This window comes from Mycteria americana, chromosome 24, assembly GCF_035582795.1.
Source record: "Mycteria americana isolate JAX WOST 10 ecotype Jacksonville Zoo and Gardens chromosome 24, USCA_MyAme_1.0, whole genome shotgun sequence".
NCBI lineage: Eukaryota > Metazoa > Chordata > Aves > Ciconiiformes > Ciconiidae > Mycteria > Mycteria americana.
In genome coordinates, this window is record NC_134388.1 from 616537 (window position 1) to 641728 (window position 25192).

General features: G+C 53.3%; 4 protein-coding genes across 14 annotated transcripts in view; 1 reads left to right on the top strand and 3 right to left on the bottom strand.

Annotated features, from left to right (window-relative positions):
* Nucleotides 1-689: 689 nt before the first annotated feature.
* GP1BA (glycoprotein Ib platelet subunit alpha) lies at nucleotides 690-3838 on the bottom strand. 2 transcript variants are annotated; one of them, XM_075524383.1, is made up of 2 exons: nucleotides 3764-3838; nucleotides 690-3211 (listed from the first exon to the last, which is right to left on the bottom strand). In XM_075524383.1, exon 2 carries the CDS (start codon nucleotides 3206-3208, stop codon nucleotides 1049-1051), a length of 2160 nt encoding a protein of 719 aa, XP_075380498.1. In that variant the 5' UTR covers nucleotides 3209-3211; nucleotides 3764-3838; the 3' UTR covers nucleotides 690-1048. The 2 variants fall into 2 exon arrangements, with proteins under 2 accessions (XP_075380498.1, XP_075380497.1); XM_075524382.1 differs by having other exon boundaries at nucleotides 690-3337; nucleotides 3764-3834.
* Nucleotides 3839-5309: 1471 nt separating this feature from the next.
* The window catches only part of LOC142420425 (butyrophilin subfamily 1 member A1-like), a 29669-nt gene continuing 9786 nt past the window's right edge, over nucleotides 5310-25192 (bottom strand). Inside the window, exons 2-12 of one of the 2 annotated variants that reach the window (XM_075524342.1) lie at nucleotides 13853-14056; nucleotides 13172-13276; nucleotides 11746-12093; nucleotides 10921-11202; nucleotides 9690-9794; nucleotides 9069-9089; nucleotides 8398-8418; nucleotides 7723-7743; nucleotides 7222-7242; nucleotides 6711-6743; nucleotides 5310-6242 (exon numbers count right to left, since the gene is read on the bottom strand). In XM_075524342.1, coding sequence (XP_075380457.1) covers nucleotides 5725-6242; nucleotides 6711-6743; nucleotides 7222-7242; nucleotides 7723-7743; nucleotides 8398-8418; nucleotides 9069-9089; nucleotides 9690-9794; nucleotides 10921-11202; nucleotides 11746-12093; nucleotides 13172-13256 — 1455 coding nt within the window. In that variant the 5' untranslated portion in view covers nucleotides 13257-13276; nucleotides 13853-14056 and the 3' untranslated portion in view covers nucleotides 5310-5724. The remainder of the gene's footprint in view (nucleotides 6243-6710; nucleotides 6744-7221; nucleotides 7243-7722; nucleotides 7744-8397; nucleotides 8419-9068; nucleotides 9090-9689; nucleotides 9795-10920; nucleotides 11203-11745; nucleotides 12094-13171; nucleotides 13277-13852; nucleotides 14057-25192) is intronic. The other variant, XM_075524343.1, reaches the window with a different exon arrangement.
* Nucleotides 14285-18165, top strand: LOC142420428 (E3 ubiquitin-protein ligase TRIM7-like). Of its 7 annotated transcripts, none has more exons than XR_012778742.1 (5): nucleotides 14285-14682; nucleotides 15438-16429; nucleotides 16543-16652; nucleotides 17287-17413; nucleotides 17645-17781. XR_012778742.1 is itself a non-coding variant. In XM_075524350.1 (4 exons), the coding sequence occupies exons 2-4, from the start codon at nucleotides 16580-16582 to the stop codon at nucleotides 17805-17807; spliced, it is 363 nt and encodes a 120-aa protein (XP_075380465.1). In that variant the 5' UTR covers nucleotides 15438-16429; nucleotides 16543-16579; the 3' UTR covers nucleotides 17808-18165. The 7 variants fall into 7 exon arrangements, 5 of the variants coding, with proteins under 5 accessions (XP_075380465.1, XP_075380466.1, XP_075380463.1 ...); XR_012778741.1 differs by having other exon boundaries at nucleotides 15442-16429; XM_075524350.1 differs by lacking the exon at nucleotides 14285-14682 and having other exon boundaries at nucleotides 17645-18165.
* On the bottom strand, nucleotides 19618-24669 carry LOC142420426 (zinc finger protein RFP-like). 3 transcript variants are annotated; one of them, XM_075524344.1, is made up of 8 exons: nucleotides 24384-24669; nucleotides 23456-23521; nucleotides 23085-23180; nucleotides 22622-22846; nucleotides 22392-22414; nucleotides 21674-21789; nucleotides 20664-20723; nucleotides 19618-20407 (listed from the first exon to the last, which is right to left on the bottom strand). In XM_075524344.1, the coding sequence occupies exons 1-8, from the start codon at nucleotides 24633-24635 to the stop codon at nucleotides 19893-19895; spliced, it is 1353 nt and encodes a 450-aa protein (XP_075380459.1). In that variant the 5' UTR covers nucleotides 24636-24669; the 3' UTR covers nucleotides 19618-19892. The 3 variants fall into 3 exon arrangements, 2 of the variants coding, with proteins under 2 accessions (XP_075380459.1, XP_075380460.1); XM_075524345.1 differs by lacking the exon at nucleotides 23456-23521; XR_012778740.1 differs by lacking the exon at nucleotides 19618-20407 and having other exon boundaries at nucleotides 20668-20723; nucleotides 20947-21789.

Below are 25192 nucleotides of genomic sequence, written 5' to 3' on the forward strand. Positions count from 1 at the left end.
GACTAGCAGCCACACTTCCATAGAAGGATGCTCACCCCAGCTGGCCAAGCACAGGCACATGTATCCTGCTGTGGACCAATTAATTAACCTGGCAGAAGGCCTGCTGACCCACAGTAGCTGGATGATACATTTGAGACAGCTAGAACTGCAACAGTGTTTGAGTGCAAAAAGTGATTCATATGATGTAGTCGCTGCATTTGTGCTCCAGTGCTGGGGCCAGCCATTTAACACCTGCCGATGACAACCTCTGTCTCCTGCTCACACCTCCCAAAATGTTTGGGTGACTTCTGCACAGATGGTCACAAATTTTGGCTAGTCCCTGGACATTTGTCCTAGTGTGATCCCTTACAAGTCACATCTATTGCCCTCTGAAGCCTCCTGCCCTCCTCCCCCATTTCCAGCCACCCCATGATGGATCATGCAGAGGCATCAACATCTACCATTTCCTGACCTTATTACGTGGCCATAGGACATGCAGTGGGATGCTTTTCCCATGTGATTCAGTCCCACAGTGAAGGATCATACATTTGGGGCAAAAGTCAGGAAGCTGGGTATAAGTGGACTTTTCCTCTCTATCTTCACTATTCCAAGTACTAAAGACAATTTTGTCATTCACTGTACCCTGCCAGGACTATGGGAGGTCCAATGAAATGAAACTAGCACCCATTTGAAATTCAGGCAAAGAGAATATTTATTCTGTGATTAACAACCTGGCACTAGGTTGAAAGCATAGTGCATCCTTATGTGCATCATTTGAACAGAAGCAGTTGGGACACAGAGTACAAAGTAAGCTCTGCTTTCCCACACCCACCCCGAAACCAGGCAGCGTCAGCCCCAAACTATCACTGACCAGTTTAGGACATCTTCTCCCCTTGCCAAGTAGCCAAGTAATTATTTCAGATCAAGAAACCTCAGAGTGTGCGAGAGTAATACTAGGGGAAGAAGCTGGATGGCTTCCCCCAGGCAAGCAGAACTTTCCATTGTAGAACAAGGGTACATGAAGCAGAGCCACGACTCTCCATCTCTTTCTCTGAACATACAGAAGCATTTACAAGGTGTTGCCAGCATATTTCACTCTGACATCACCAATGGCCTTGACACCCCTGTCCAGGCTGTAAGCAGAAGGGGTCCTCAGGGAGCTGAGGTTTGTGACCGTCAGCTTCCTGGAGAAAGACTTGAACGAGGCATTCAGAGGACTGTGGTGGACCCACAGCTCCTTTGTGGTGCAGAAGGAGGAACTTGCAGGAGGACTGTGCTGTACCCCCAGGTCTTTAATCGTGCAGTAAGTGACCTCAGGGCACAACTCTACTTCCTTGATGGTACAGAATGTGGGGCCCTGGAGGGGGCTTTTGAAGCTGCTGAGATGCATCACAGGGCTTCCTGTCAACTCCCTCCACCTCAGCAGCGGATACTGCACCTCTTGGGTCTGCAGGGACTTGTGCCAGGAGCGCCGTCCCACCAGACACATCCACACCAGCCAGCCTGCTAGAGCCAGTACAGTCAGGACCAGCAGAGCCAAGGAGGCCAGGCAGAGCACCCAGTGCAATAGGCAGCAATGCCTCAGCACCCACTGCCCCCACTGCGGACCCTCCCCACCTGCCCGTGAGTGCAGCATGGGTATGGCCAGCCCTGGGGTGGAGCACGGGCAGAGGGGGAGAGGTGGAGGGGAAGGTGCAGGCTGGGTGAAGTGTGTGGTGTCTAGGGGAGCTGGTGGTGTTGGGGCATGAGTGGAAAGCATGGTGGTAGAGACCACCGGTGTGGTCGACATCTGAGGAAGAGATGAAGATTTGACAATGGAAGAGGCCTCTAGCATGGCAGTAGAAAGCACTGCCGTGGAGGTGGTAGAAGATGCACCAGTGGACACCATGAGAGTGGCATAAGTGTTGGTAGTGCCAGCAGCAAGGGTGGTTTGGGGATGGCTGCTGGTGCTGGGAAGTCTGGTGCTCATAGTGGTTGGCAGTGAGGTGGTGGAGACGAGGGTGGCAGATCTGTGCGGCGTGCTGGGGGGAGCAGCAATGAGGATGGTGGCAGTGCTGGGGGTCTGTGTGGGTGTGATGGTGGGACTGGCTGGCACAGGAGTGGTGATGCTGGGAGCTCTGGAGCTTGCAGGCATCACAAGCGAAGTGCTTGGGGTGAGGGTGGAGCTACAAGGGGTGCTGAGGGGAGGTCTTGTGGTAGCAAGGGGAGGCCAGGTAACAGCATGGGCCAGGGTAGTGTGCTCTTTGGGGATGGGTGGATGTGGCGGGATGAAGGTGATCATGGTAGCTTTCTCCATCATTTCTTCCCCATCACTGTATTCATCCTCTTCCTCCTCATCCACATGGCCCACATTGCCGCAGTTGGGCTTGAAGTGGATGATGGGCTTCCGCCAAAGCTCAGGGGGGCTATGGCACAGCACCTTCTCAGGGGCAACCTCCACCTTAGTCTCCTCCAGGCCCCGCTCCGGCTGATAGACACTGCCCTCGTTCTGCCGGATCCAGTACCGCAGGTAGCGCAGGTCACAGTCACAATGCCAGGGGTTCTCAGTGAGGAAGACGTACGCGAAGAAGTGCCCCTCAGGGAAGAAGTCAGTGGGCAGGGTCCGCAGGAGGTTCCCTGAGAGCCAGAGGGTCTCCAGCTTTTGCAGATCCTGCAGCAGCTCCTTGGGGAGCTCCTCCAGGAGGTTGTCTGAGAGGTCCAAGTACTTGAGTGCCCTCAGCCCCGCAAAGGCCTCCTGGGGCAGCGTCTGCAGCTGGTTCCCCCGCAGATCCAGGTCCTGCAGCTGTGGCACAGCACGGAACGCCCCCGGGGACAGCGTCGCCAGCCTGTTGTGGGCCACAGCCAGGTGGGTGAGTGCGGGCAGGTCCTGCAGGGCGGGCAGGGCCCCCAGCGCATTGCGGGAGAGGATCAGCTCCCTCAGGGACGGCAGAGGGGGCCCGGTGTGCAGAGCCACCAGCCCGTTGTCGGCCAGGTCGAGGTCCTGCAGCTGGGTGAGGGGCAGGAAGTCGGCGGTGGCGACGGACACCAGGTGGTTGGCGTTGAGCAGCAGGATGCCCGTGTCCGCAGGCAGGTCTCGGGGCACCGTGCTGAGAGCCTGCCCTGTGCAGTTCACCTCCAGGAGGTCCTTGACCTTGTTCATCTCCGACGGGCAGGGCTGGCCTGGGATGGTAGTGCCGGCTGTGGGCAGCAGGGCCGGGAGGATGAGCGGGAGCAGGGCAAGGACGCGCATGGCCTGGAGGGGAGAGCCGAGAGGCATGGGCACAGGCAGGCACGCACCTACACATCGCCTTTCTTCCCATGCAAGCACTGTTCGCAACAGAGCTGGCATCCCCCCGGCAGACCTTCTGGGAGCTCCTCCCTAGGAGGATGGAAGGGAGAGATGAGTCCCACACCTATTGCCAGCACACACCCTGTCATCTCGTCCTTGGAGAGCAGCAGGCTCTGCCCTTTTGCTCACCTCCTCCTCCGTGGGAGGGAGAACCTGATTCACACACCACCTCACAGCGGTGCCTCCTCTGCTGGAGTGGCAGTGCTGCCCTCACCACTGCAAAAGCAGTGGCTCCGTGGTGTTCACGTCCCTGCATACCCACACCCACCCCATCCCAGAAAAGCCGTGCGCTGGAAGAGGCTCCCTGAATACGCTCTTACCCAATGCCAGCTGAGCCCTCTGCTTGATTTGGTTCACAAGGTAGGAGCATGAATCCTGTGAAAAGAGCTCCCCGTGCACAGACGTGGCTACCCCGAGTACCTGGACCCCGATGGACACCGCTTCCCTGGGACTCACCCGTGGACCCTCCAGCGCTTGCTCTCCTGCCGCTTTGCCTCCGTCCTGCCTGAAGACCAGGCACCGCTCTGGTGGCAGTGCCAGCGGCAGGGCTGCCCAGGCCCTCTATCAGCACACACAGCTGTGGGAAGGGAGCTATGACTTCCTGAGCAGCCAAACCCATCTCCTGTCCTTCAGCACAGCCCTCACTTTAACTGTGCTGCCACACCACCCTCTCCTTGGAAAAGTCTCAACCAGAGACCAGCTCCATAGTTTCTTGCTTCTGTGCAGTAAAGGAGGGAGGGTTGCACCCAGGAGCAGCCCTTGCGTGCCCCCCTACCCCCAAGCCGCACTTTTTTACATCCTGGGAAAAGGTTCCCTTACACAAATGTCTGCCCCTTCCTCTGCTTCAAGGCACCTCTTTCTCAGCACCCTCTGGGCTTCGATCCTTCAGGCAGCCTCAACCTGGGGACTGCAGCCTAGTTGGCATACCAGTGAGAAACAGCTTCTGCACGTTACCTCCGCTAGTTGTTTGCGGTGTAGATGAGGGATCCTTTCTTTCTGGCTTGCCAGGAAAAATGGGGAACTTTTCTGGAGAACTGAGAGGCAGCTTTAACATTTGTGGGAGAAGCCGCAGCACAGACCAGGCAAGGAGATTAGAGGCAGAGGAAGGAGCTCGGTTTTGCAATTCCTCCCACTGTCTGTTTCTGCAGCTGAGCTGTCTCCCCTTCCCCAGCCCATAGGGAAGAGCATCTTGGACTGCAGGGCTGGAGGGTCACCCAAAAGCTGCAAGGCGAGATGCTGCAGAGGAGGGGAGATACTGGTTTTCTACTGGTTTTCCATTCTGTGGACTGTGGTGGGTCAACCTCGGCCAGCAGCTAAGCACCCGCCAGCTGCTTACCCACTGTCTCTATAGCGGGATGGGGGAGAGAACTGGAAAAGCAAAAGTGAGAAAAAACATAAAATGGATCTGCCTTGGGCTGAGCATGAACAGACCTACCCTGGCACACACACAAGTGCATCCTCTTTCATTTCTGAGAAGCCCATGAATTCACCAATAATGGTGAAGCCTTCCCTTGGGAAGGTCCATGCTTGATGGACGTCAGTTGAATGGAGGATCTAGGGTGAAACCATGTCCAGCCTCAGAGGAAGCACATACTTCTATCCTCCCCTTGCAGGTGGCCATTTCCACCACAGCAAAATAATCTGGAGTTGCCCGAAAACACGCCTCAATATGAGATGCTCTTCTTCATACAAATTTTTGGTTTCTCCAGCTTCATTTCAGCCCACATGGGACATTCTGAGCCCGCTCCAGGCTCCTCAGCACTGTAAGCAAAAGCAGCTTTTCCTCCCCCAGAAAGAGCAAGCAAAGGTGGGATCCATCTTGCAGTGTTAGATGTCTCCAGGTCACAGATGAGCTTGTCACCTGGGCTTGTGCTGCAGGCAGGCCTGGGGACAAGCACAGCCATGGATCGATCCCACTGACATGCCTTCGGTATCTCCTGCAGGATGTGATGAACCATTTTCTCAAAAGTGCCTGCAACTCCCCACAGGCTAAAAGGAGGTAAAGACAACACCTTTATTCTGTTACTTTATTCTGTACATTAAAAAAGCAAACCCTGTTGCAGGAGTGTCTTTTCAGCACAAGTATTGTTCAACAGGTAGAGTGAGGATGAAAGGTGACCATCACAAGCTGCAACTGGGGAAACCCTGACCAAACATAAAGGGTTAATTCTTCCCCTTGAGAGAGGTGCAGCACCGAGACAGAGGTCCAGAGAGGTAACGAGATCTCCACCCTTGGAGATCCTACACAATTCAGCTGAACAAGATCCAAAGACGCCTAAGGCAGCTTTGAGGTTAGCCCTGCGGCGAGCAGGTGGTTGCAATAGAAACCTCCACAAGTTTCTTCCAACCTAAATCCTCCTGTGAGTCTGAACTCCTGAGGTCCCCTAAAAAAGCCTTATCTTACTCCCTCCCCTTCATCAGGGCCACATTTTGAGCGATGTCCCAGGACCCAGCCAGAGCCAAGGGTAGACTCTTTTCTCCTCAAATGATGCCAGTGGAAATGTGAAGATGGGAATCTCCTCATCAACACTGAAAAATGCCACCCGTCCCTCTTCATAATCCAGAGAGACCCGGATCCGGTTGGGAGTCTGGATTTCAGGAAGGAGAGTGCGATCAGGGGACGTGAGAGCTTGGAAGCGCCCTGCCCACTGCCCCACTGCCCAGATGCCCTCCTCTGGTTTAAACTCAATCTCGCCCTTCCTTTTCACATCTTCTCTAGAGACCCCCACAGTCCATCCTCCTCCATCCACCGCCTCCACCTCCCAGTAGTATCTCCCTGAGGTGAAGCCTTCACAGCCCAGCACGCAGCGCCACGGGTTAAATCTCTCAGGGATGTCAGGAATGTCCTGCCGCGTGTCTACTCGTTTCACACTTTTGCAGTCATCAGACAGGACAAGGTCACAGTGGGCTGTGTCTGGATTCAGAACCACCTTCACTGCAGGAGAGACGGAGTCAAGACATCAGGGCAGAGCTCACCCCAGGAGAGATCTTTGCTGGGGCTGCATAAGGAAGAAAAAGGGTGCAAGTGATAGCTGGCAGACTGTGGCATGGGAAGCTGCACAGGGCAGCAACATTAGTGCAAGGAACAGAAAATGAAGCAGAGAGAGGACATCAAGCAGAGAGGGAAGAGGATCGTCAGCAGACCTCCAGGCTGAAGAAGTCCCTGTGTCTCTAAAACGTGGCCAGCACTGCTCACTGAGGACCAGGACTCTCCAAATTTGCCTGAAACTTGGGCATGCACCAAACAAACAAGGGGTCTGAGTGTTACACTTCCTCCTGTAAAGTGAGGGTTGGCAGAAGCATCCCTGGTCCCACCAGCATCACTGCAGGAGGGGAACTACCAGGAAGGGAGATTAAAGCAGGGAAGATGATTCAGCACCCTGAACGGCCAAACTTTAATTACCTTCTTCTATAGGCACTGCGTATCTTCTCCATGCTTTAAAAAAAACACAAACAAACACAGAGATGAGAGGTAATCTGAACACACTTGTACTGGATTAGCTCAGGATAACGATATGCCAGTGTAGTTGCACATTTTCTGAATTGGTGCTGTATTTGTGAAAGTCATCTCACAGCATGTAGCTTCAAAACTTCAATGTCTAGCTACATGAAAGGGCTCCATCCATTTTCTACAAATACAATCACGCTGCCTGTCCTGATTCAGACATATATTTATGGTCTGTTTGTACTTTCTTTGAAAACTGAAAGAATTTTCTTCTTAGTATAGAAGGATTACAGGGAATAGCTCAAAAACACAGAGAGCAAAGGAAAACAACGTTTCTGAAATGAGTTCAGTATTTGCTACCTCTTCCTTTCCCAAAAGGAAAACCAAAACCAGGGCATATGTGCAAAACCCAGATGAGAAAACAGCCCAACTGCAAAGTCTCCCATGTAGGAAGGGGAACGATACTCACCAAGTTCTTCAGCTTGCTTCTCTGAAAAAGAAGATAAATCAGCACAAATGGGTTATGGGATATTGACTTGGATATAACCTCTCCTGCAACCACCTGCACATGCAGGAAGGTGTGTTTCTGCCAACACTTGGCAATGCAAAGCCCTCTCCCACCCCCAGCCTGGGGCTCTGCTCTGCAGGTGATGGTGCAGGTTGTCCTGCTCAAATCTGGGACAGGAAAAGGACTCTGGGAGGTCCCTCGCCTACAATGGGAGCTGTCGCAGGGCACCCTCGCCCTGCCTGCACCACTGCTGCAGTCATCCATCCCCAACCCCAGACACCAGCTTCAATGATCTTTCATTTTTTTTGATTCTCAAATTCACTCTCTCCTTTCCCCCCATCCCCCAGCCACTTTTTGGTTCACTTCACACTTTGAAAGTGAAAAATGAATTAAAAAAAAAACCTCCACCACCCTATACAGACTCTGTAAAAACTCCTTTTTAAGGAAGAGAAGGAGACTTACCAATTTCTGCATCACAGTCCCCTGAACAACAAACAGAAACACACACAAGTTACTATTTGACACAATCCCTTCCCTAGGACCCCAGCTAAAGGACCACACAGGTGAGGAGAGGCTGTGATGAAGGGGGCAGATGCGCTGATTTATACTCTGATTGCAAGGATGCTCATGATTCCTGAGTGAGCTGACCTGTATTTATTTTCCCCATCATTTATTTCCCCCTGCATTGCCACCAATTTAGCAAAAGCTCATTTTTAATAGCTGAAGGACTATTTCTTGGCAATTCTGTGAGCTACAAGCAAGCAAGCAAACAAACAAAAATATATGCCCTCTACAAGTGTTTTTGGGGTTTTTTTTAATTTCTTGGTAATCAAACAATCTACATTTTTATAAGAAAATTCTCAACAGCTTAGGTTTCCGTAACCTTCCCCTAAAAACCAAGAACTTTTCAATACTATTTCACTACTTAAAATGAGAGTGTTAAAAAGTATTGACAGCCACTCAGGGAAAAAATCCTAATGACTTTTCAGAGTGAATTTTCACATTATTAGGGGGCCAGGGAAGGGGGAAGTAAAGTATCTGCCTAAAAAGAACATTCGGACAGAATGAGAGGATGAACAAAAAACTCTGAAAGTTTTCACAGAGGATTTCACCAGGAAGACGGGGAGCAAGACTTACACAGTGCTGCTTCTTGCATTGCTGAAAAGCAAAACCAGAACAGAGCATCACCACCAAAGCCGATTCCCGATTCCTTTTTCCCTGATACACTTGTTGGGGTGGGGAGGAGGCTGAAATTGCTCATGATGGAAAAGCTTCAGCCCAGGACCTCCTCAAGACCTTTCTTCTCAAGAGTTTTGGAGAGCTTGCCCACCCTCCCTGAACCCACCTTGGGCAGAGGCCAGCACGTTGCTGGAGACCTGAGCAAGGGCTCCAGCTCCAGGGCAGCTGTGAAGGGGCAGGTTTGCATCGACAAGGGAGGAGCATGGGGTTAAATTTCATCTTCAGTGCTACCTAGCCATCCTGGCCCTATGTTTTTTTAGTGCTGAGACAAAGCTGAGGCCCCTGCAAAATGAAATGTGCTATCCCACAGCTTCCTCCAGCTTTGGGCAGAACCTTGAGAGCCCTTTGAAAAGCGAAGTTCACTGTTGGTACAACATCTGTTCGTGCTTTCTTTGGTTCTGCAATGATCGTCCTTAAAATTACAACATCATTTCATAAACTAATTTCACAATTTTCTATAGCCGCTAGCCAAACCATTTCCCTCCCCCACGTCCCCCAGAAATGTGCCCCATGAATTCTTCCATTTGAGGGAATTTGCCAATTTCTGTAAAAGGGAAAGTAAAGCTTACCTATTTTTCTCTCATGCTTTCCTATGAAGGAAAGAAAGAAATGTAAATAATTTTAAAAAATCATCCCTTCCAAAGAGCACTGACTAAAACCACAACAGGAGCTACAGCCACTCGCAAGGCAGAAAGGCCACGGGGTCTGGAAGTGCTGCAGTGCCTGCACGACCCACCGACTGCATCTCCTTTTGGTAAGAAACAGAGGATTTCAGTTTCCTTTATTCCTCTGTATTATTTACCCCCAGAGGGTCTTTCAGAAGGAAAGGAAGCCCTGCCAGGCTTCCGGAAGCACCAGGGTTTTCTTGCAGGGCCAGGCAAATTATTGCTCCATTTCTGTGGGCAGAATCCACCCATGGCTGCAGCAGAGGAACGGCTGACTCACGCTGCTTTAATGCCCGCGTCCTTCTTTGCTAGCCTTTTTGTTGGAGAAACAACCTTTCTTCTCTTGACAGCAATTAAATCCCTGGCTCTTTAAGCTCCCTGGCACCGTACATGTGTCCAAGACACCGAGACAAGACTCCTGGACCATCCCAGCATTTCTCAAACCCACTTGTCTGTCAAAACCAGAGGTGGCTGAATAGGACAGCCACCCTGCTCCCTTCCCCAAACACCGCGCCAGGATGATACCTTTGATTTTAAATAGATAAACAGCGATAATAAGGAGAGCGACCACAGCAACCAGGACCACGCCCAGGGCGATCATCCAAGGATGGGCGTTTTGGAAAAAGGGATCTGAAAAATAAAATCCCCAAAGCAATGGGAAGTAGGTTATTTCTGTTGCATAGAAGCTCATCCCAAGCAGGCCTGAATCCCATCAAGGGTGAGAATCAGCTTCTGACTGTACTCCACAAACTGACAAAAAATAATATTTTTTTTTAAAAATCCATTTTGGCAATTTAGCGCTTGTCTGAGGCTGGCGACATTTTGTCTGCATACATTGTGGGGGATTTTTAAAGGGAAAATGGATTTCTAACCAAATTACTTCTAGTTAAATCATGCTTCCTTCTCCTTTGGAAAAAAATACTGTATTTCATTAGGCAACATAGGATCAGAAACAGGGTAACATATATCAACAGCAACACTCCAGTGCAGAGCAGTATCACCAGGAGAAAGGTACAGGCCCCCCAGGGAAATAAAGTGCCTGCAACTTTAGGAACAGGATGCAGCTGAAAAGCACATGATACTGCGGTGCAGTTTGGTGTATGCTTAGTCCAGTTCACCATTGCAGCTCTGTTCTGATATATTCCCTGCCCAAATCAATCTTGCAGTAAAAAAGGAGCTTTTCTGGGTGACAAGGAAAAAAAAAATATATTCAATATATGCAGATGCTAAAATGAGACATGACAATTTATTTCTCATACCAAACCAGTAGAACAGGATTTCACAGCAGGTGAGACTAAGGGCATGGGTTGGTTTCTCCTTTTTTTGTTTGGTTCCAGTGTTATGAATGTTTGTATTTAACCCAGGTGTCTATAGAAACTCTGCTACAATCCGGGTTGTCTTTTTTTCCCTCTAAACCCGCACTTCAAGACAGAACTGGTGAACCCTATTTCCAAAGCAACCACCTGAAATTGCTGCTGGGAAGAAGGACAGGGAAGAAGAGCACTGGCTACAAGCAAGTAAATTAGAGGTCCCAGGGACACAGACTACAGACCTGTCACCTTCAGCTCACTTTTGGCAGCACACTTGCACAAACGCTGCCAAAAGCCACAGCTGTTTGCACGCGCAGCGTGCAAATACACTCGATGCACTGAACACACAGCCTGCGAAATGCACCTGAGATTTTCTGGCAGCGGTGCTTTCCAAGCGCAGCTCCATCAGGAACGTTAACGGGGCGATGCCCTCGGCCTCTGCTCACCTGATATGTAAAAAGCTGATCCCTGTTCTTGGCTGTGCAGGGCGTGTCGGACCAAGCAGGAGAGTTTCTGGTTCGTGCCCCTGGTGAGGATAATGCTGCTTTCCACTGCAAAGAGGCCGCTCTTGTCCTGCATAACACTCTCCAAGAGGGACGGGAGATGCCGCCCACGGGGATCTTGCCACAGTACCTGGGGCTGCGGGTACCAGCCGGCCGAGCGACAGGCCACCTGGATCCCCCCATCCTGGTAGCGCTCCAGCGCGATGAGCGGGGCAGAGCCGCTGGCTGCGGGGAAACAGAGACCCTCAGGTGATCCTGTGGGATGCCAGATATCGGGGGAATAAGGTGGCCTGGCTGTTCCTCTCCCTGACAAGAAGGGATGAACTTTGACATAGACAAATCCCAGGGTTTTTTTTTAAGACAAGTGTCACCTGGAGGCAGGACATTTCTTGCAGTCTTTTTCACATAACCCAAAGATCTGCTCTGGAGGCTACTACTGCAGCAAAATAATCCGCAGGCCTGGATATTAAAATATAAAAGCACGAACCAAGACATTCTTACTATATTACCCAATGCCAAATTTTTTCTTAAACCCACTTATATAAAGAAAACAGTATCAAAACCACTTCTGAAGTAGGTAGCATATCTCACGAGCTCCTTACGGCCACTTGGTAGGCAATTTTACCTCTCTGAGACATTCTTGGTATTTTCAACCATGGGACTTAATAAAACCTTATTGCCAAAGCAATCACCTGAAATTGCTGCTGGGAAGAAGGACAGGGAAGAAGAGCAAGTAAATTAGAGGTACCAGGGGCATGGACTACAGACCTGTCACCTTCAGCTCCACCACAGCCTCGTCGTAATCCAAGCCATTGCGAACAAAGCAGGTGTAATTCCCTCTGTCAGACAGTTGGACGCGGAAAATTTTCAAGTCCACGCTGCCCTTGGCGAGGCCATCCTTCAGCAGCTCGGTGCGCCCTTGGTATTGAAGCATTTGCTCCCCGTACTGGTCCTGGCCCTCCTTGTAGCGATGCACAAAGGGCGAGAATTCTTCCCGAAACCAGATCACCTCCATGTCCTGCATGCTCTGCTCCGGGGAGAAGTGGCAAGGCAACACCACGTCCTCGCCCATGGGCACAGTGATGGGGCCAGGGGGTTCCGTCACACTGAATGGAGCTGGGAGAAACCCCCGGAGGAAGAAGAAATATTGTGAGTTTGCTGTGGCGACAGAGCTCAGAAAACCAGCAAATGCCGCTCCGCACGGTTCATGTGCTGCCATTCTGTGCCACTGCAGTGGGAGCATAACCACGCCAGGGGAGATGAGGCACTGAGGGGAGGGTTGGGAGAGGGACCCCTGCCATGCAGCACGATGAGTGGGCTGGGGCCAGGCCACTGCCCGTTCCTCTGCTTCCCTGTCCTGTGCTACTGTGAAAGTTCTTCAAATCCCTAAAAGATGATTTTTTCTCAAAGGAACAAGTGCTGCCCATGCTGCTCGGGGTGATGAGAAAGCAGGATAAAGCAGGAGGGAAGTGGCTGGAAGGTTTCTGAGTGGTTGGCTGGAGAGAGCAGACAACTTGGGTACAAATAAAATTCAAATAACCTCAACTATTTGCACCAGTTACAAGAGAAAATAAAAATGTCTCGGGTGCTCTGGGCATCTTTGGAAATCGAAAAAAAAAAAAGGCTTATTAATAAGCTGGCCACTCAGCTCACAGAGAAAGTGGCTTCTGGTTGAAGGAAAACAAAAGCAAATCAACCTTTTTTTTGGCAAGGTAACTTTCAAGTCAGCTGTTGTGCTGCATCCTTTTGCAAGGGCTGCCTTGAGAAGCTGCTTCAGGTCAGCAATCTAACAGAAAAAGAGCCCAGATTATTTTTTAAAATTTTTTTTTGTTGTTTTTTCCCTTTACTGAATTGGTTCTGCAAAGGGTCCAACGCACCCTGGACACAGCCCAGTAAAGCGATGACATGATGGGAATGTGCTGGGAACAGGGAAAGCAGGGAGGGAAATGGCAGCAAACTATAATCAACTCATTGGCATCACCTAATCTCCACCCGAGTTCAGTGAGGTTGCGCTGACATGGCCGGAGGAATAAACCAGGATCCAGAGGGATGCTGGTGCTCTCATAAACCTCTGGACAAGGTTTATGGCAAAGGGCCTGACCCCGCTCTGTGCTCTGCCGTTCACGGGGAGCAGCTGCACTGGCAGCCGGGAAGCAATGCCACAGGGATCAGCAAGAACCAGGGGGATCCTTACCTGACTGCAGCTCGTGAACATGGAGAACTACACCATAAATGATAAAAGCCGGCAGAGAGCAGCGGAGATGGAAAACAGAGAGCATCCTCTTCGCTGCTGCACAACCTGGAGTCAGGGAAAGAGAGGGAAAGGGCAAAAGGGAGGAGAAACAAGGGAATACAAAAAAAGGGCAGAATTCACTTTTAAAGGGGTTTATTGCTGATTGCAGCCCCTTTTTATAATGTCTAGGGAAGAGCCCCTGAGGCCAAAGGCTGAAATCGATTTTCCATCATCAGCCTGATTTGCTTGGTGCTTTACATACAAAGTAGCCAACTGGTATAAAGAGTTGTGGGAATTTCCCACGGGGAAACAGAGGACAAGCTGCAACATCTCCTCTAGTTCCACAAAGGAGTGGCAGCTGTTTTAAGATGGAGCCCTTGCTTTTCTTACCCAGCCCTAAGAAAGAGATGGAAAGGTGCAGGACAAGAAGGAGAAACCCAGACCGAATGCACGGGGAGCTGGGGCTGCATGCTTCTCCTCCAGGACAAACCTGGGGCTCAGCTGGCAGTGCATGCCCTGCCACCGCACCGAGGGCGGGAGGAGGTCTCAGACCAGGGAAAGCAAAATAACCGAAACACTAATTCGACACCCAGCCAAGCTGGGACCTGGCCCTGCTCCGAACCCCCCCCCGAACCCTCTTACCACTCGCTGATTTGGTCCTGCCTTTGCTAACGAGAAGTGAAAACCGTGACCCATTTTGGCAGATGGCAGAAAGCGATTTCGATCTGCAGCTTTCCGGGAGACGCCGCGTACCTGCAGGCCCCGAGCTCTCTGACGGGCTCCGGGCTGGGGCGGGAGCTGCTCGGCCGTCACCCGCTGCGCCCGGAGGGGCCACCCCAACCCCAGCTAAGCACTTCCTGGTCCAAAAGCAAAACAAAAACCACGCTCTGCGTCCCAGCCCACCACCCCTTTCCTCCTGCGCTGCCTCCGTTCAAAAATGAAAGTCGCCGAGTGATTTGGGGGTTTTTTGGTTACGCTTTTGCTCCGGAAATGCTCTTCTGGCGACACCCCGAGCACGCCCCTACCGCAGCCACCCCCCGCGGCTGCGCACCGCCGCCTCCGCCCGCGGCTCTCCCCAGCCTTGCAGGGGATCCGGCAGCGGGAAGGAGGGAGGTGGCAGAACCAGGATTCACACCCAGCGGCAGTGTAGGGCTGGGAGCAAAGCCTAAAAATTGCGTAAAAGCAATTCCCCCCCGGCCAAGAGGCGAGGCCGTCGAGGATGGTTTGTTCAGGGAAAGCTGCTGCCCTGGGATGCGCCGCGCAGGCAGCCCCAGCGGGTGCTCAGCCCAGCCGGGTCCAGCACCCTCCTGTCCCCAGCCAGGAGCGTGGGGGCACGCGGGAGGGGAGAGCATCTGCTCAGGTAAAGGGACCTGATCAGGGACCTTGCCAAAAAGGACGACAAGGAAAAGAGGGAGGCAATAAATGAAGCGTACAGAGACGCAGACCTGACCAACAAATGATAGCGGAGATAAGTATAATAAACCAACCTCATCACTCATGCTAATCGCTGGGCTATCACAAATCTGCAGCTATCCCTTCGGGGGGGCCAGCCTGGCTTTTGCGACTGTAAGGATGCAAAGCTGGGGATCCCAGATACTGGGGGGTGTCAGTGGAAGTATGTGAACAGCTAAAGGCATGTGCAGCAGAAGGGAATCAGGGAGGACAAGGTGGGGGACAGGCAGAAAGGGCTATAAAAGGGCCAGGTCACAGGCAAAACACAGCCAGTCAGTGCGCTTGGCTGGCTGGTGAGTCAGAGTCTCCAGGTCCAGGCAGGGCTATCGGGCAGGCGGAGGGTCCGTGCTGGTGTCTGGGGGGCCCCTAAGTGTGGGAAGCCTGTGGGATGAGCGTGTGAGCGCTGCGAGTTTGCAGTGAACATCAAGCTGGACCAGCCAGCGAGTAGAGGACCCGCGGAGGGGTCAGAGGGCTTGGGGTCCAAGCAGGGGTACCGGGCAGAGAGAGGGGCCGTGCCGCTGCTTGAGGATCTGCAAATGTGCACATGAGCCGAGAGAGTGTCTCGTGTGCCTGCACTAGTGACCTCCTGCCTCTGCCAGCGCGCAGGAGGAGGGGAGGCAGCTGCCCGTGCCAGTGGGTGATGTGGGTCCTGCAGGTGGGTGCTGTTGAAGGCAGCCCCTTGCCTGCGGCAGGCTGTGAGGGATGGGGGTGCGCGTGTGGTGGGGGGGTACACATTTAACTTTGTCACTGCAGACAGTGCACTGTCACCCTGCAGACAGCAGGTTCAGCAGCAGCCCCCACCGTGCCATGCCCATGTCAACGTGCGACAGCAGTCCCTGACTGAATAGTCCCTGCCGAGCCAGTCTGTCCCCAGTCCTGCCTTCCCGGGCCCCTGTCCCGGCACCAGGCAGCAGGTCCCCTTGCACTCTGCTTTATTTTGTGCACAACCGGTAGCTTTCAGAGTGATGTGACAAAGCAGAGTGGGTGCCACCTCCCAAGTTCCCTACGAGCAGGGGTGAGGCCATCTCCCCTGGGCACATGAAAAGCCGCCTGGAGAACAGAGAGGTGGGATGCAAAGCCCAGCACCTGCTGTCCATTTACCAGTTGAGCAATGGAAGCAACACATACCCTGCAGACATCTCCACCCTGAAACCCATTGGCAGCAGGACAAATCTGGGCAAGCAGCGCCTGTGAGGAGCCAGACCTCTTCCCTCATCACAGTACACAGCCTGGATACCCAGAGCATGGCCACTGGTCTGTGGCTGGTGTCCCCAAGTGACATCCCACCAGGCTAGAGGTGCACGTGGTGCCGCTAACCCAGGAGGCCTCTGAGCATCCTGCCGCAGGAAGATACAGCCTCTTCCAGGAGTGCAGCAGGCTCTTATCACCCACCTGCAGCTGGCCGGAGGGAGGGGAGATGCAGCAGATCCTGTGATGCAAACAGGGCAGGGGCACTGCAAGAACATCGGCACGGAACTTCCAGATCCAAGTGTTAGATGAGGTCACACACCCACTGGCAGCTTCAGGGCATGGGAGGCAGAAGCTCCAGTGGTCTGGTTCCCCCCAGAGAGGCGAAGGTGCCGGACTCCCAGCTGTGCTCTCCAGGCCATCCAGCCCCTCTGGACTTTGATCTGCTCACTCAAACAAGCTGGAAATGCTGTGCAAGCCCAGCCCAGCCATGAGCTGATGAGGAGGTCAGGGGAGTGGAGAGCAGACTGGAGACCTTCAGACCCATCCAAAAGCTCCTTTCCTGGAATCAGCCTGCAGGTGAGTGCTGGCTATCTAAAAAGTGCCTGAATGCTGTGACTTCTCCATCATTCCTTCTGCTTCTTTATTATCTTTAGGCAATCTCTGCATCTTGCAATTTCCACTTTCAACAGGGAATCCTGCCTCCCCTCCTGTTGATTTTCTGCAGACATGCTGGTATCCAGGATGGAGAGAGAAGAGAGGGAGACCCTGGCCAATGAGGTGGAGGAGATGAGTGGAAGAGGTGAGTTTTTAGAAGGGAAGAGAAGGGGAAACTGTCCTCTCTTGAGGAGAAAAATGCATCCTGCTTCTGCTGTGGAAGAGCTATTTAGGGCCAAAGCATCTGGGGCTTGTCCCAGCCTGGGCTTGTCATGGGGTTGAGACTTGGTAGCTGCAACACCCCCAGCTGAATTCCTCATGCTGTAGACCCACCACCACCACCACAGACACCTGAGCTGCCATGCTTGGCTCCCTCCATTGCCCACAGAAACAGGAATTTGGGGTCTTGGCATAATGTCTCTCACACTGGTTTGTGCCCAGATGTGCCCGTTTCACTCTTGCAGCACTAGAGACACCCAGGCTCAGGTCCAGGTGTCTGCACAGCAGATGCTCACCCTTCCACTCAGGTGCATCCTCCTCCAGGAGACTGGGGTGTCCTTGGGCAGGGACTGCATGGAAGCTCCTGGATCAGGAGCAGGGGCAGGATCAGGGCAGCACCGAGGCTGGGGCAGTCCAGCATGAGCGGGTTTCCCCCCCCCCACTGGACATCTCTGGGCAGAGGAAAGGAAATGGCCCTGTCCTTTCTCTTGCTGGGGTGGATGCAGCCCCAATGCACCCCTGGGGCTGCCTGTCCTGAGCAGCTTCTCCTCTGTCCCCAGCCAATGTGACCCTGGACCCAGACACTGCCAACCCCTTCCTCATCCTGGCTGGTGACCAGAGAGGCGTGGGACGGGGAGACGAGTGGACCTCGCTGCCCAACAACCCCGAGCGGTTCGACACGGAGCCGTGCGTGCTGGGCAGCCAGGGCTTCGCCACGGGGAGGCACTGCTGGGAGGTAGAGGTGGCTGAGGCAGGGGACTGGTGGGCTGCGGGGGTGGCCCAGGACTCTGTCAGGAGGAAGGGGGTCCTCAGTTTTACCCCCCAGGAGGGGATCTGGGCCGTGGGACAGTGGTTTGGACAATACCACGCTTTCACTGAGCCTGACTGGACGCCCCTGCGCCTTGCCTGCCTCCCCAGGACCATCCAGGTCTGCCTGGACTTTACAGACAGGCAGGTGGCATTTGCTGATGCCGAAAACAAAGCCCCGATCTTTGCTTTCTGCCTGGCTTCATGTCCCAGGGAGAAGCTACGCCCGTGGCTCTGGGTGGGGATGGACTCGTGGCTCAAGCTGCGCCGCTGACATGGAGGGAGCGTGGGTGGCAAGGGCGAGATTGGAAAGGCGAACGCCATCATCTTGGGTCTTGGTGCCAGGAACTGGGAGGGTCCTGCATCCTGCCGGCTTCTCCTCACATGATTCCTCTGGCCACCAAGTGGGAGGACTGGCAGGTCTTGGAGATGGACACCACCAAAGAGTCTCCTTCATCCCCTCCACCCCCCAGCTGGGGCTGCAGAGACAACCGGGAGCACAGAGATTCGGTGCATTGATGAGCTTGGTGCCAGGTGGCCCCAGGGCAGAGAAGTGGCATCGAGTGCCACGGCACCGCAGAGCTGCTCTGTACAAGGCCATGAAAAATACAGCTGGTTCAAACTCCTTCAAAGGTGCTGGAGTAGTGTCTTGGCTTTTTTCAATTAAGCGTAATGATTAAGTTAAAAAAACCCCAAACATAGCTGGATGCTGGAGCTTATGATAACGCTTATCTTCTCCATACATCCAAAGCCTCTCCTTGCCTTATTTCCAGTTCTCACTGACATGTGCATTAAGCACATTTCTTACAGCAGAGCACTAGTAAAAGCTGTAGGGACAGCCAGGGAAGGTAAGCAAGAAATTGAGAAGTGTCTGAAGTCCACAGGCAAGCCAGTTCCCACAGATCTGCCATTCTCTGATCTCCCCCCATCAAGGTCTCCTTTTCCTCCCATAGGATAGACTAGACTAGTTCAGGTGAAAGGGACCTACAACGATCATCTAGTCCAGCTGCGTGACCACTTCAGGGCTGACCAAAAGTTAGAGCATGTTATTAAGGGCATTGTCCAAACGTCTCAAACACTGACAGGCTTGGGGCATGGACCACCTCTCCAGGAAGCGCTCTTCCAGGGTCTGACCACCCTCTTGGTAAAGAAATGCTCCCTGATGTCAAGTCTGAACCTCCCCTGATGCAGCTTTGAACCGTTCCCAGGTGTCCTGTCCCTGGATCCCAGGGAGAAGAGATCAGCACCTCCCTCTCCACGTCCCCTCCTCAGGAAGCTGCAGAGAGCAGAGGTCACTCCTCAGCCTCCTCTTCTCCAAACGAGACAAACCGAGAGCGCTTGGCCGCTCCTCAGAGGGCATGCCTTCCAGCTGTAGATCTGCCCCAGAGAAATGGCATTTGGGGGAAATGACGTTCAAAGGACATGCTAGACCTGGAAAAGGTGTGTGGGGGTCCCCATTCCCAGGGACCTTGCTTTGTCCTCTCCTGTTGACTCCTTCTCGTAGGAGAAGAAAAGAGGAATGTAGGCAGAGGGGAACAGTGCCTGGGTCCAGGCTAGATTTCATCTTCTCCAGCCACATTGCTGGTTGGACCCTCTTAGTGCCAACTCAGTTGTCACCTTTGTTGCTAAACCACAGTTGGTCACAGGCAACAGCATTAGTCTCCCTGGTCTACTCCAGTAGCTGGAAAGAGTTGCAGCACTGCATCAGGCACAGATATCCTGCCCTGGCACTAGGGGACGGGCCCACCAACCTCCCGTGCACTGTATGGGGACAGGTGACATCCCGCTGCACCTGGGCTCTGCACATCCATGGGACCAGCAATCCAGCAAGGCAACCCAGGGGACCATCCAAGGAGCCAATCCCAAAACTCATGCTCTTGACAGAGCGCAGAAGAGGGGCAAATCCTGGGTTTGTGTCTGGGAAGAGCTGGAATCAAACCCTGCAGCAGCAGCACAGCCAAACCCAGCAGGTCACCATGGGCTTCTGGCCACAGAGCACAGAGAAGGAGTAGGCTTCACCCTTGAATCACAGAATTGTATAGGTTGGAAAAGACCTTTAAGATCATCGAGTCCAACTGTTGAGCAAGCTATGACTTTCACAGATGCTTTTTCACACACCCCCACCCTTTCCAGAGGCTGTATTAAGCATCCTAGGCAGAGTTTGTGTTTGTAGCATTGTTTCTCTTCACCGTTCTTTGACTCCCTCCCCTCCAGCCCCCAACCTCCCTTTCACAGGTCAGCTTTTCCAACAGAATTACATGTAAGCAGATGGGAGTCCCCAAGGACTAGCCAGATGGGGATGCAGGGGGGCAGGGTGACCACAGCAAAGCCTCCTCGGCAGGACACACCTCCTCAGGCCTCAGGACAGTTTGAGCTGGGACCCCTTACCCACCCAGAACCACGGGTAGATCCGCTCCCCTGCAAACATGGCTCGCGGGAAAGTGAAAATCACAGCCTCGCTGTCCATGTTGACAAACATCACCTGCCCCCCGGCATGGTCCAGACAGACCCGCACCCTCCGGGGGACCATGCTGGGGAGGACAGGCGTGGGAGATGGAGAAGTGAGAGCCTGGAACTTCTCCTTATACCGCCCCACCGCCCAGATCCCCCCCACGGGGCTCATGTCAATCAGTCCCTTTCTCTTCACGGACTCCAGGGCCACCCCCACAGCCCAGCATGACCCATAGCCCACCTCCACCTCCCAGCATAGTCGCTCTGAGTTGAAGCCCTCGCAGCCCAGCACACAAGGCCACGGGTCAAATCGCTCTGGGTTGTCAAGCCAGCTCTGCCGTGTGGCTCCCTGCATCACACTTCTCTGATCTTCTGACAAGACGAGCCAGGACTGAGCTGTGTCTGGATCCAGAGTCACGTTCACTGCAAGTGAGAAGACGGGTCAAAGAACGAGGTGTAGAGATCAGTCCTGGGAAGAGTTTCACCATACTGTGTCCACATTTGGTCCTGGCTTGGGAGGAAACCTGGCAATACTTCTCTTCCAGAAGGTGCCTAGCTCCAAATGGGGAGCAGCTCTGTGCCCTGAGCCAAGGCATGCGAAGATTCACTGTCCCCTAAAACATGCGTTGCATCCCTCACAACCAGGGTTAGTTGGAGGAGGCTCCCCAGCAGAACTCACCTTTTGTGTATGGTCCCTGCGATTCCTCCACTCCCTCCCCTGTGTCAGTTGTCAAAGTATCTGAAAGAAAGATGGAGCCCAGAGGTCACCTCTGACATCTGGATAATACCACCAACACTGGGAGGTGGTTTGTGCAGACCAGCTCCAGGGAGCTGGTGGGCAGAGATACTGCACCCTTCCTTCCCCAGTGCACACGCTGCTTGCTGCGCCTGCCAGCTTCTCCAGTTGAAGCAGAAAGGAAGAAACCTAAAGCAGCAGGAGCAAAAAAAGAATTTGGATCTACCTAGCACAAGATGGACATGGATGTATGGCAGGACGTCTAGAGGGTCACCAAGATGGTTTGAGGAGTTGTGGGATCTTCGTCTTCAGAGATATTCAGAGCTCAACTGGAGAAAACACAGAGCAATCCCACCTAGCAGTACCTGCTTTGAGCAGAGGTTTGGACTAGACGACCTCCAGAGGTCCTCTCCAGCCTAAATTACTCTGCACGATGCCAGGCACTGCCTGACAGTCATCTCAATCACTTCTTTGGGGATGAGCCTCCTCTTTAGGAGAGCATGAGCGGAGAATCATTCGGACATACTGGGACATCTGGGACTGGTTCACATCCCTGACCCACTTGCAACCACAGAGCAGGTCTGGAGCACAGGTCGAGAGCAGAAAGAGCTGTGGCAGCATCCAACTCAGGTGTTGCACAAAGGGTGTTGAAACAGGTTCACATGCACAGCAATTTATTAGTGGACTCCATAGCTGATGATGTGAATCAACACTAATGTTGACTATTCTTCCAGGGAAAAATAAAAGCCAAGGGAGATCAAGAGAGAGCAGGGAGGGGGAGGAAAAGGAACACCCTCCCACTTTAGCTGTGACACCTCTCCAATGCATCCCCAGGGCAGGACATGCTACACAAGGATATTCAGCTTTTTCTCCCTTCTGCAGGGCATTGACTACCCCCTTCTTTCCACCCCCAGGATGCTTCTCTGTTCTCCTCTGAGATCCCTTCTTTGTACCTTGGAGTTTTCTTGCCATCTCTTCTAGCATGGGAGCTTTTTCTGAGCAGACACCAGGCTCCTTCTTCAGCTCGTGGCTCATCTGCTCCTTTTGCTGGAGTTCTGCCCTCTCACACCTGGAGTCGTACAAGCCACAGCATTTATATTCCTCCTTTAACTCAGTCTCCTTTTAGTGACAGTTGCTAGAGGCCACTTTCCAGCTGAATCAATACCTTCCAGAAAGTTCATTCCAATTTTTTTTTTTTTAAAAACACATAAGAGCATCAACAAGAAGAGAGACAGCAGGTCTCATTGCCTAGGTCACTACTCTGTCCTGACGCTCTAATAGCCAATGAAATTTCTATTATGAGTGATGGTACTGGTGACCCCAGTCACCCTGTCCCTTCAGAGAAAACTTGGGTCACAATCAAGTGCTGAAGCCCAGGCACTATGACCTGGTCTCTATGCCTTAGTGCCACTACACATTGGTCATGCAGAAGCCTTGCATGGTCGTGCAGGCTTGCAACCAGAGACCTTTGAAATGAGTTGTCCTCCTCAAATATTTCCCCAGGGACAGACTTTCTTGGTAGAGTCATACTGGTTCATCAGCCTCTGGAAAACCGAAATATAAACATCAACGAGGCATCCCTGGTATTTGAGGTATCCAGCTTTGTTCTGGGGCAGGAATCTTTGCAACCCCAAAGCAGCAGTGCGATGTAAAGGAGAAAGCAACACATACCTGCTCAAAACGTCACCAGCGTCCTAGATGGGAGAAAGAGAGAAGCAGCTCAGTGCTACTTATCCTGCACACACATTCCTCACATTCCCCTTGCACAGTGAACAGACACACCAGCAAGGTAAGATTAGTAAGTAAGACAATCAAGGTAAGATTAGCCCACCGCGTGTTTCTGATTCACTGGTGCCTCGTGCTGTTTGCCAAGACAGTGCTGGTGTTTCAGCAGACCTCACCTGCAAGGACTCGTGTCCTGACTGCTGACACTCCTTCTCCTTGATCAGGCCATCCAGATAAATAATCTTCTTGGAGAATTTAGCAGCATTGTCTTTCAATCTTGTTTTAATCTGCTTCTCCAGCTCTCCCAGCCGAGCCAGCAGCAGGCACTCTTGTTCCTCCAGGTACTGTCGCAGCTGCTTAAATTCAGGCACGATCTTCTGCCTCTCCGCCTTCACTTTTTCCTTTACGAGCAGAAACAATCCTCTCAAGGGAGGGTGGGACCATGGAAAGGGACAGGCAGCAATTAAAAGCATCCACGGTTTTTACTTTCTGGTGTGGAGCATGACTGTGAGTCCCGGGATGCTTATCATGCACCAACAGCTGGACACAATGATTCAATCTCCCGACTTCAAAGGCCAAGAATCAACCTTTCTTCACGCTCCCCAGACAAACTTCATCCCAGCAGCACTGTGCACCTACCAGATAGTCCTGGCAGATCCATCGCTCCTTCCTTTCCTGTTTCTCCAGTTCTCCTTTCTCCCTCCGGAGGCTCTCCAGCTGCGACTGTATTTGCTCCTAGAAGAAGAGACATCCTTTAGGAGCTCCCCACCACCCACACGTATGCTTTGTGTCCATAAAATAGTCTGTTCCCTGGGCTGGACATAAGCAGCCTCTGGCACAGAGTCAGCCTCTGGACCTGTGGGTCCAGGATGCTCGCAGAGGTTGGTGTGACTGTGAAAAGCGATGAGGGAACAGGCAGGGGGTTGGGGAGGAACTGAGGGGGAACAGGCAGAAAGGGGTATAAAAGGGACTGACCCAGCCCTGCACCTGCTCACCACAGTCTGTCCTACCTTCTCCTTAAATCCTTTCTTAACTATCTTCTTGCATGATCTCTCTGTATCCCGTAGGTGCGAGTGCTGCGAGGACCAAGTGCCAGTTACTGGGGGGACAGCACAAGTGGATTTGGTGGCAGCTACTGCAGTCGGGGGTGGGGGTGGGGTGCAGGCACCCTGGGGCTGTGGTCTCAGCTCCTGGAGTCAGTGGGGTCTCAGTGCAGCTGCTGGAGCAGGTGGGGGTCCTGAATGCCAGCCACTGTGCCTGGGAGGGCGTGTGTCCCCAAAACCAGCTACTGTGGGGCCGGTACAAGTGATGTGAGTGAGGAGCTCAGCACTGGCAGCTGGAGCGGAACCACAACCCACCTGACCGGATAGAATCCCTATGGAGTCAGATGCCAAAAGTCAAAATAATATTAAAGGCTAATTACAATCACTATCACCACCCTGGCCTGGCAGACAGCAACATGTCGAGGGACACTGGAGGGGGCACCAGGGCAGGAAATTGTAATGTCATCTATGTAAAGCGCACAACACAGTACTGAGGACAGACTCCCATCGCCCTTATGAAAACTGGATAAATGTTACGTCAAGCCACAAAGCACGGAAAAGGGAAACTGCAGCAACAGGAAGCCATTGGTTAAAAAAGGCAAACAAAAAAAGCATAGAGGGTGCAGTCACAGCGTTGACTCCTTGCAGAGAGCGTGGGCTTTTGCAAACCACAGACCGGAAAGCTTTCCAGCACAAAGACATCGCGTTTGCAACGAACGCCTCGGGAAGCTGCCAGCAGACGTAAAAAGCTGCGCAGCCGGGGACTGCGGCAGGGCGAGCCCCGCCCTCGCCCCACAGCGCCTGCCTGAGGCGGGAGCCGGCGCGCAGGGGCAGCCCCCCCGCCGCCGCGGGGAACGGCCCAGAAAGGCGCCCGGCGGCGTCCCGGCAGCCTCACCTCCGCCCCCCCGGGCTGGCCCAGCCGCTTCAGCCTCTCCGCGATGTTGCCCAGCGGCCGGTTGGGCCGGAGGCTGCGGCCGGGGAAGAGCTCCCGGCACTGGGGGCAGGAGGGGGCGGCGGCCCGGGCCCAGCAGAGGGAGATGCAGGCTCGGCAGAAGTTGTGCCCGCAGTCCAGCATCACCGGAGCGCAGAAGAAGTCCAGGCAAATGGAGCAAATCGCTTCCTCCCGGAGCTCCTCGGCTGCCGCCATGACCAGCGCGCGGCGGGCGGAGGCGCTGCGGCCGGTTCCGGTTCCGCGTTCGCTGTCGGGGCGGGCGGGGCGCGGGCGGCGGGGGGGGCCGCGGAACCCGGGAGCCTCGGTGGCTCTGGGACCCGCCAGCCGCGGAGCCGCGGCGGGCAGAGCACGGCCAGAGGAAGGGGAACGCAGCCCCCCGCCCTCCTTCCGTCCTGCCCGTGTTTAATTTAAGGGGGGTCTGGTGCTTAGATCTGGCTGGCTTTAACCCTGCTGTCCTGAGCAGGATTTTCCTCCATCGGTCCCCCGCCTAACGCTCTTCAAAGCCCCTTTCTACAGGCCAGCTCCCCTCTTTCCTCTTCCTCCTACACCTGCATTGCCCACAGGGGTTTGGTTTTCCCCTCCTTGCCTTTTCCTCCCTTGTAGGTCATACAGCTGCAAAGATGAAATTTCTTTCGTTCTTCTGTTGCTTCACATACTTTACATACTTCACGACACTCCATGTTCACAAGCCAGAGGTAGGTAGGACTCTCCACCACGATGCTTGCAGCTCACGTTGGATCAGCTGCATCTTT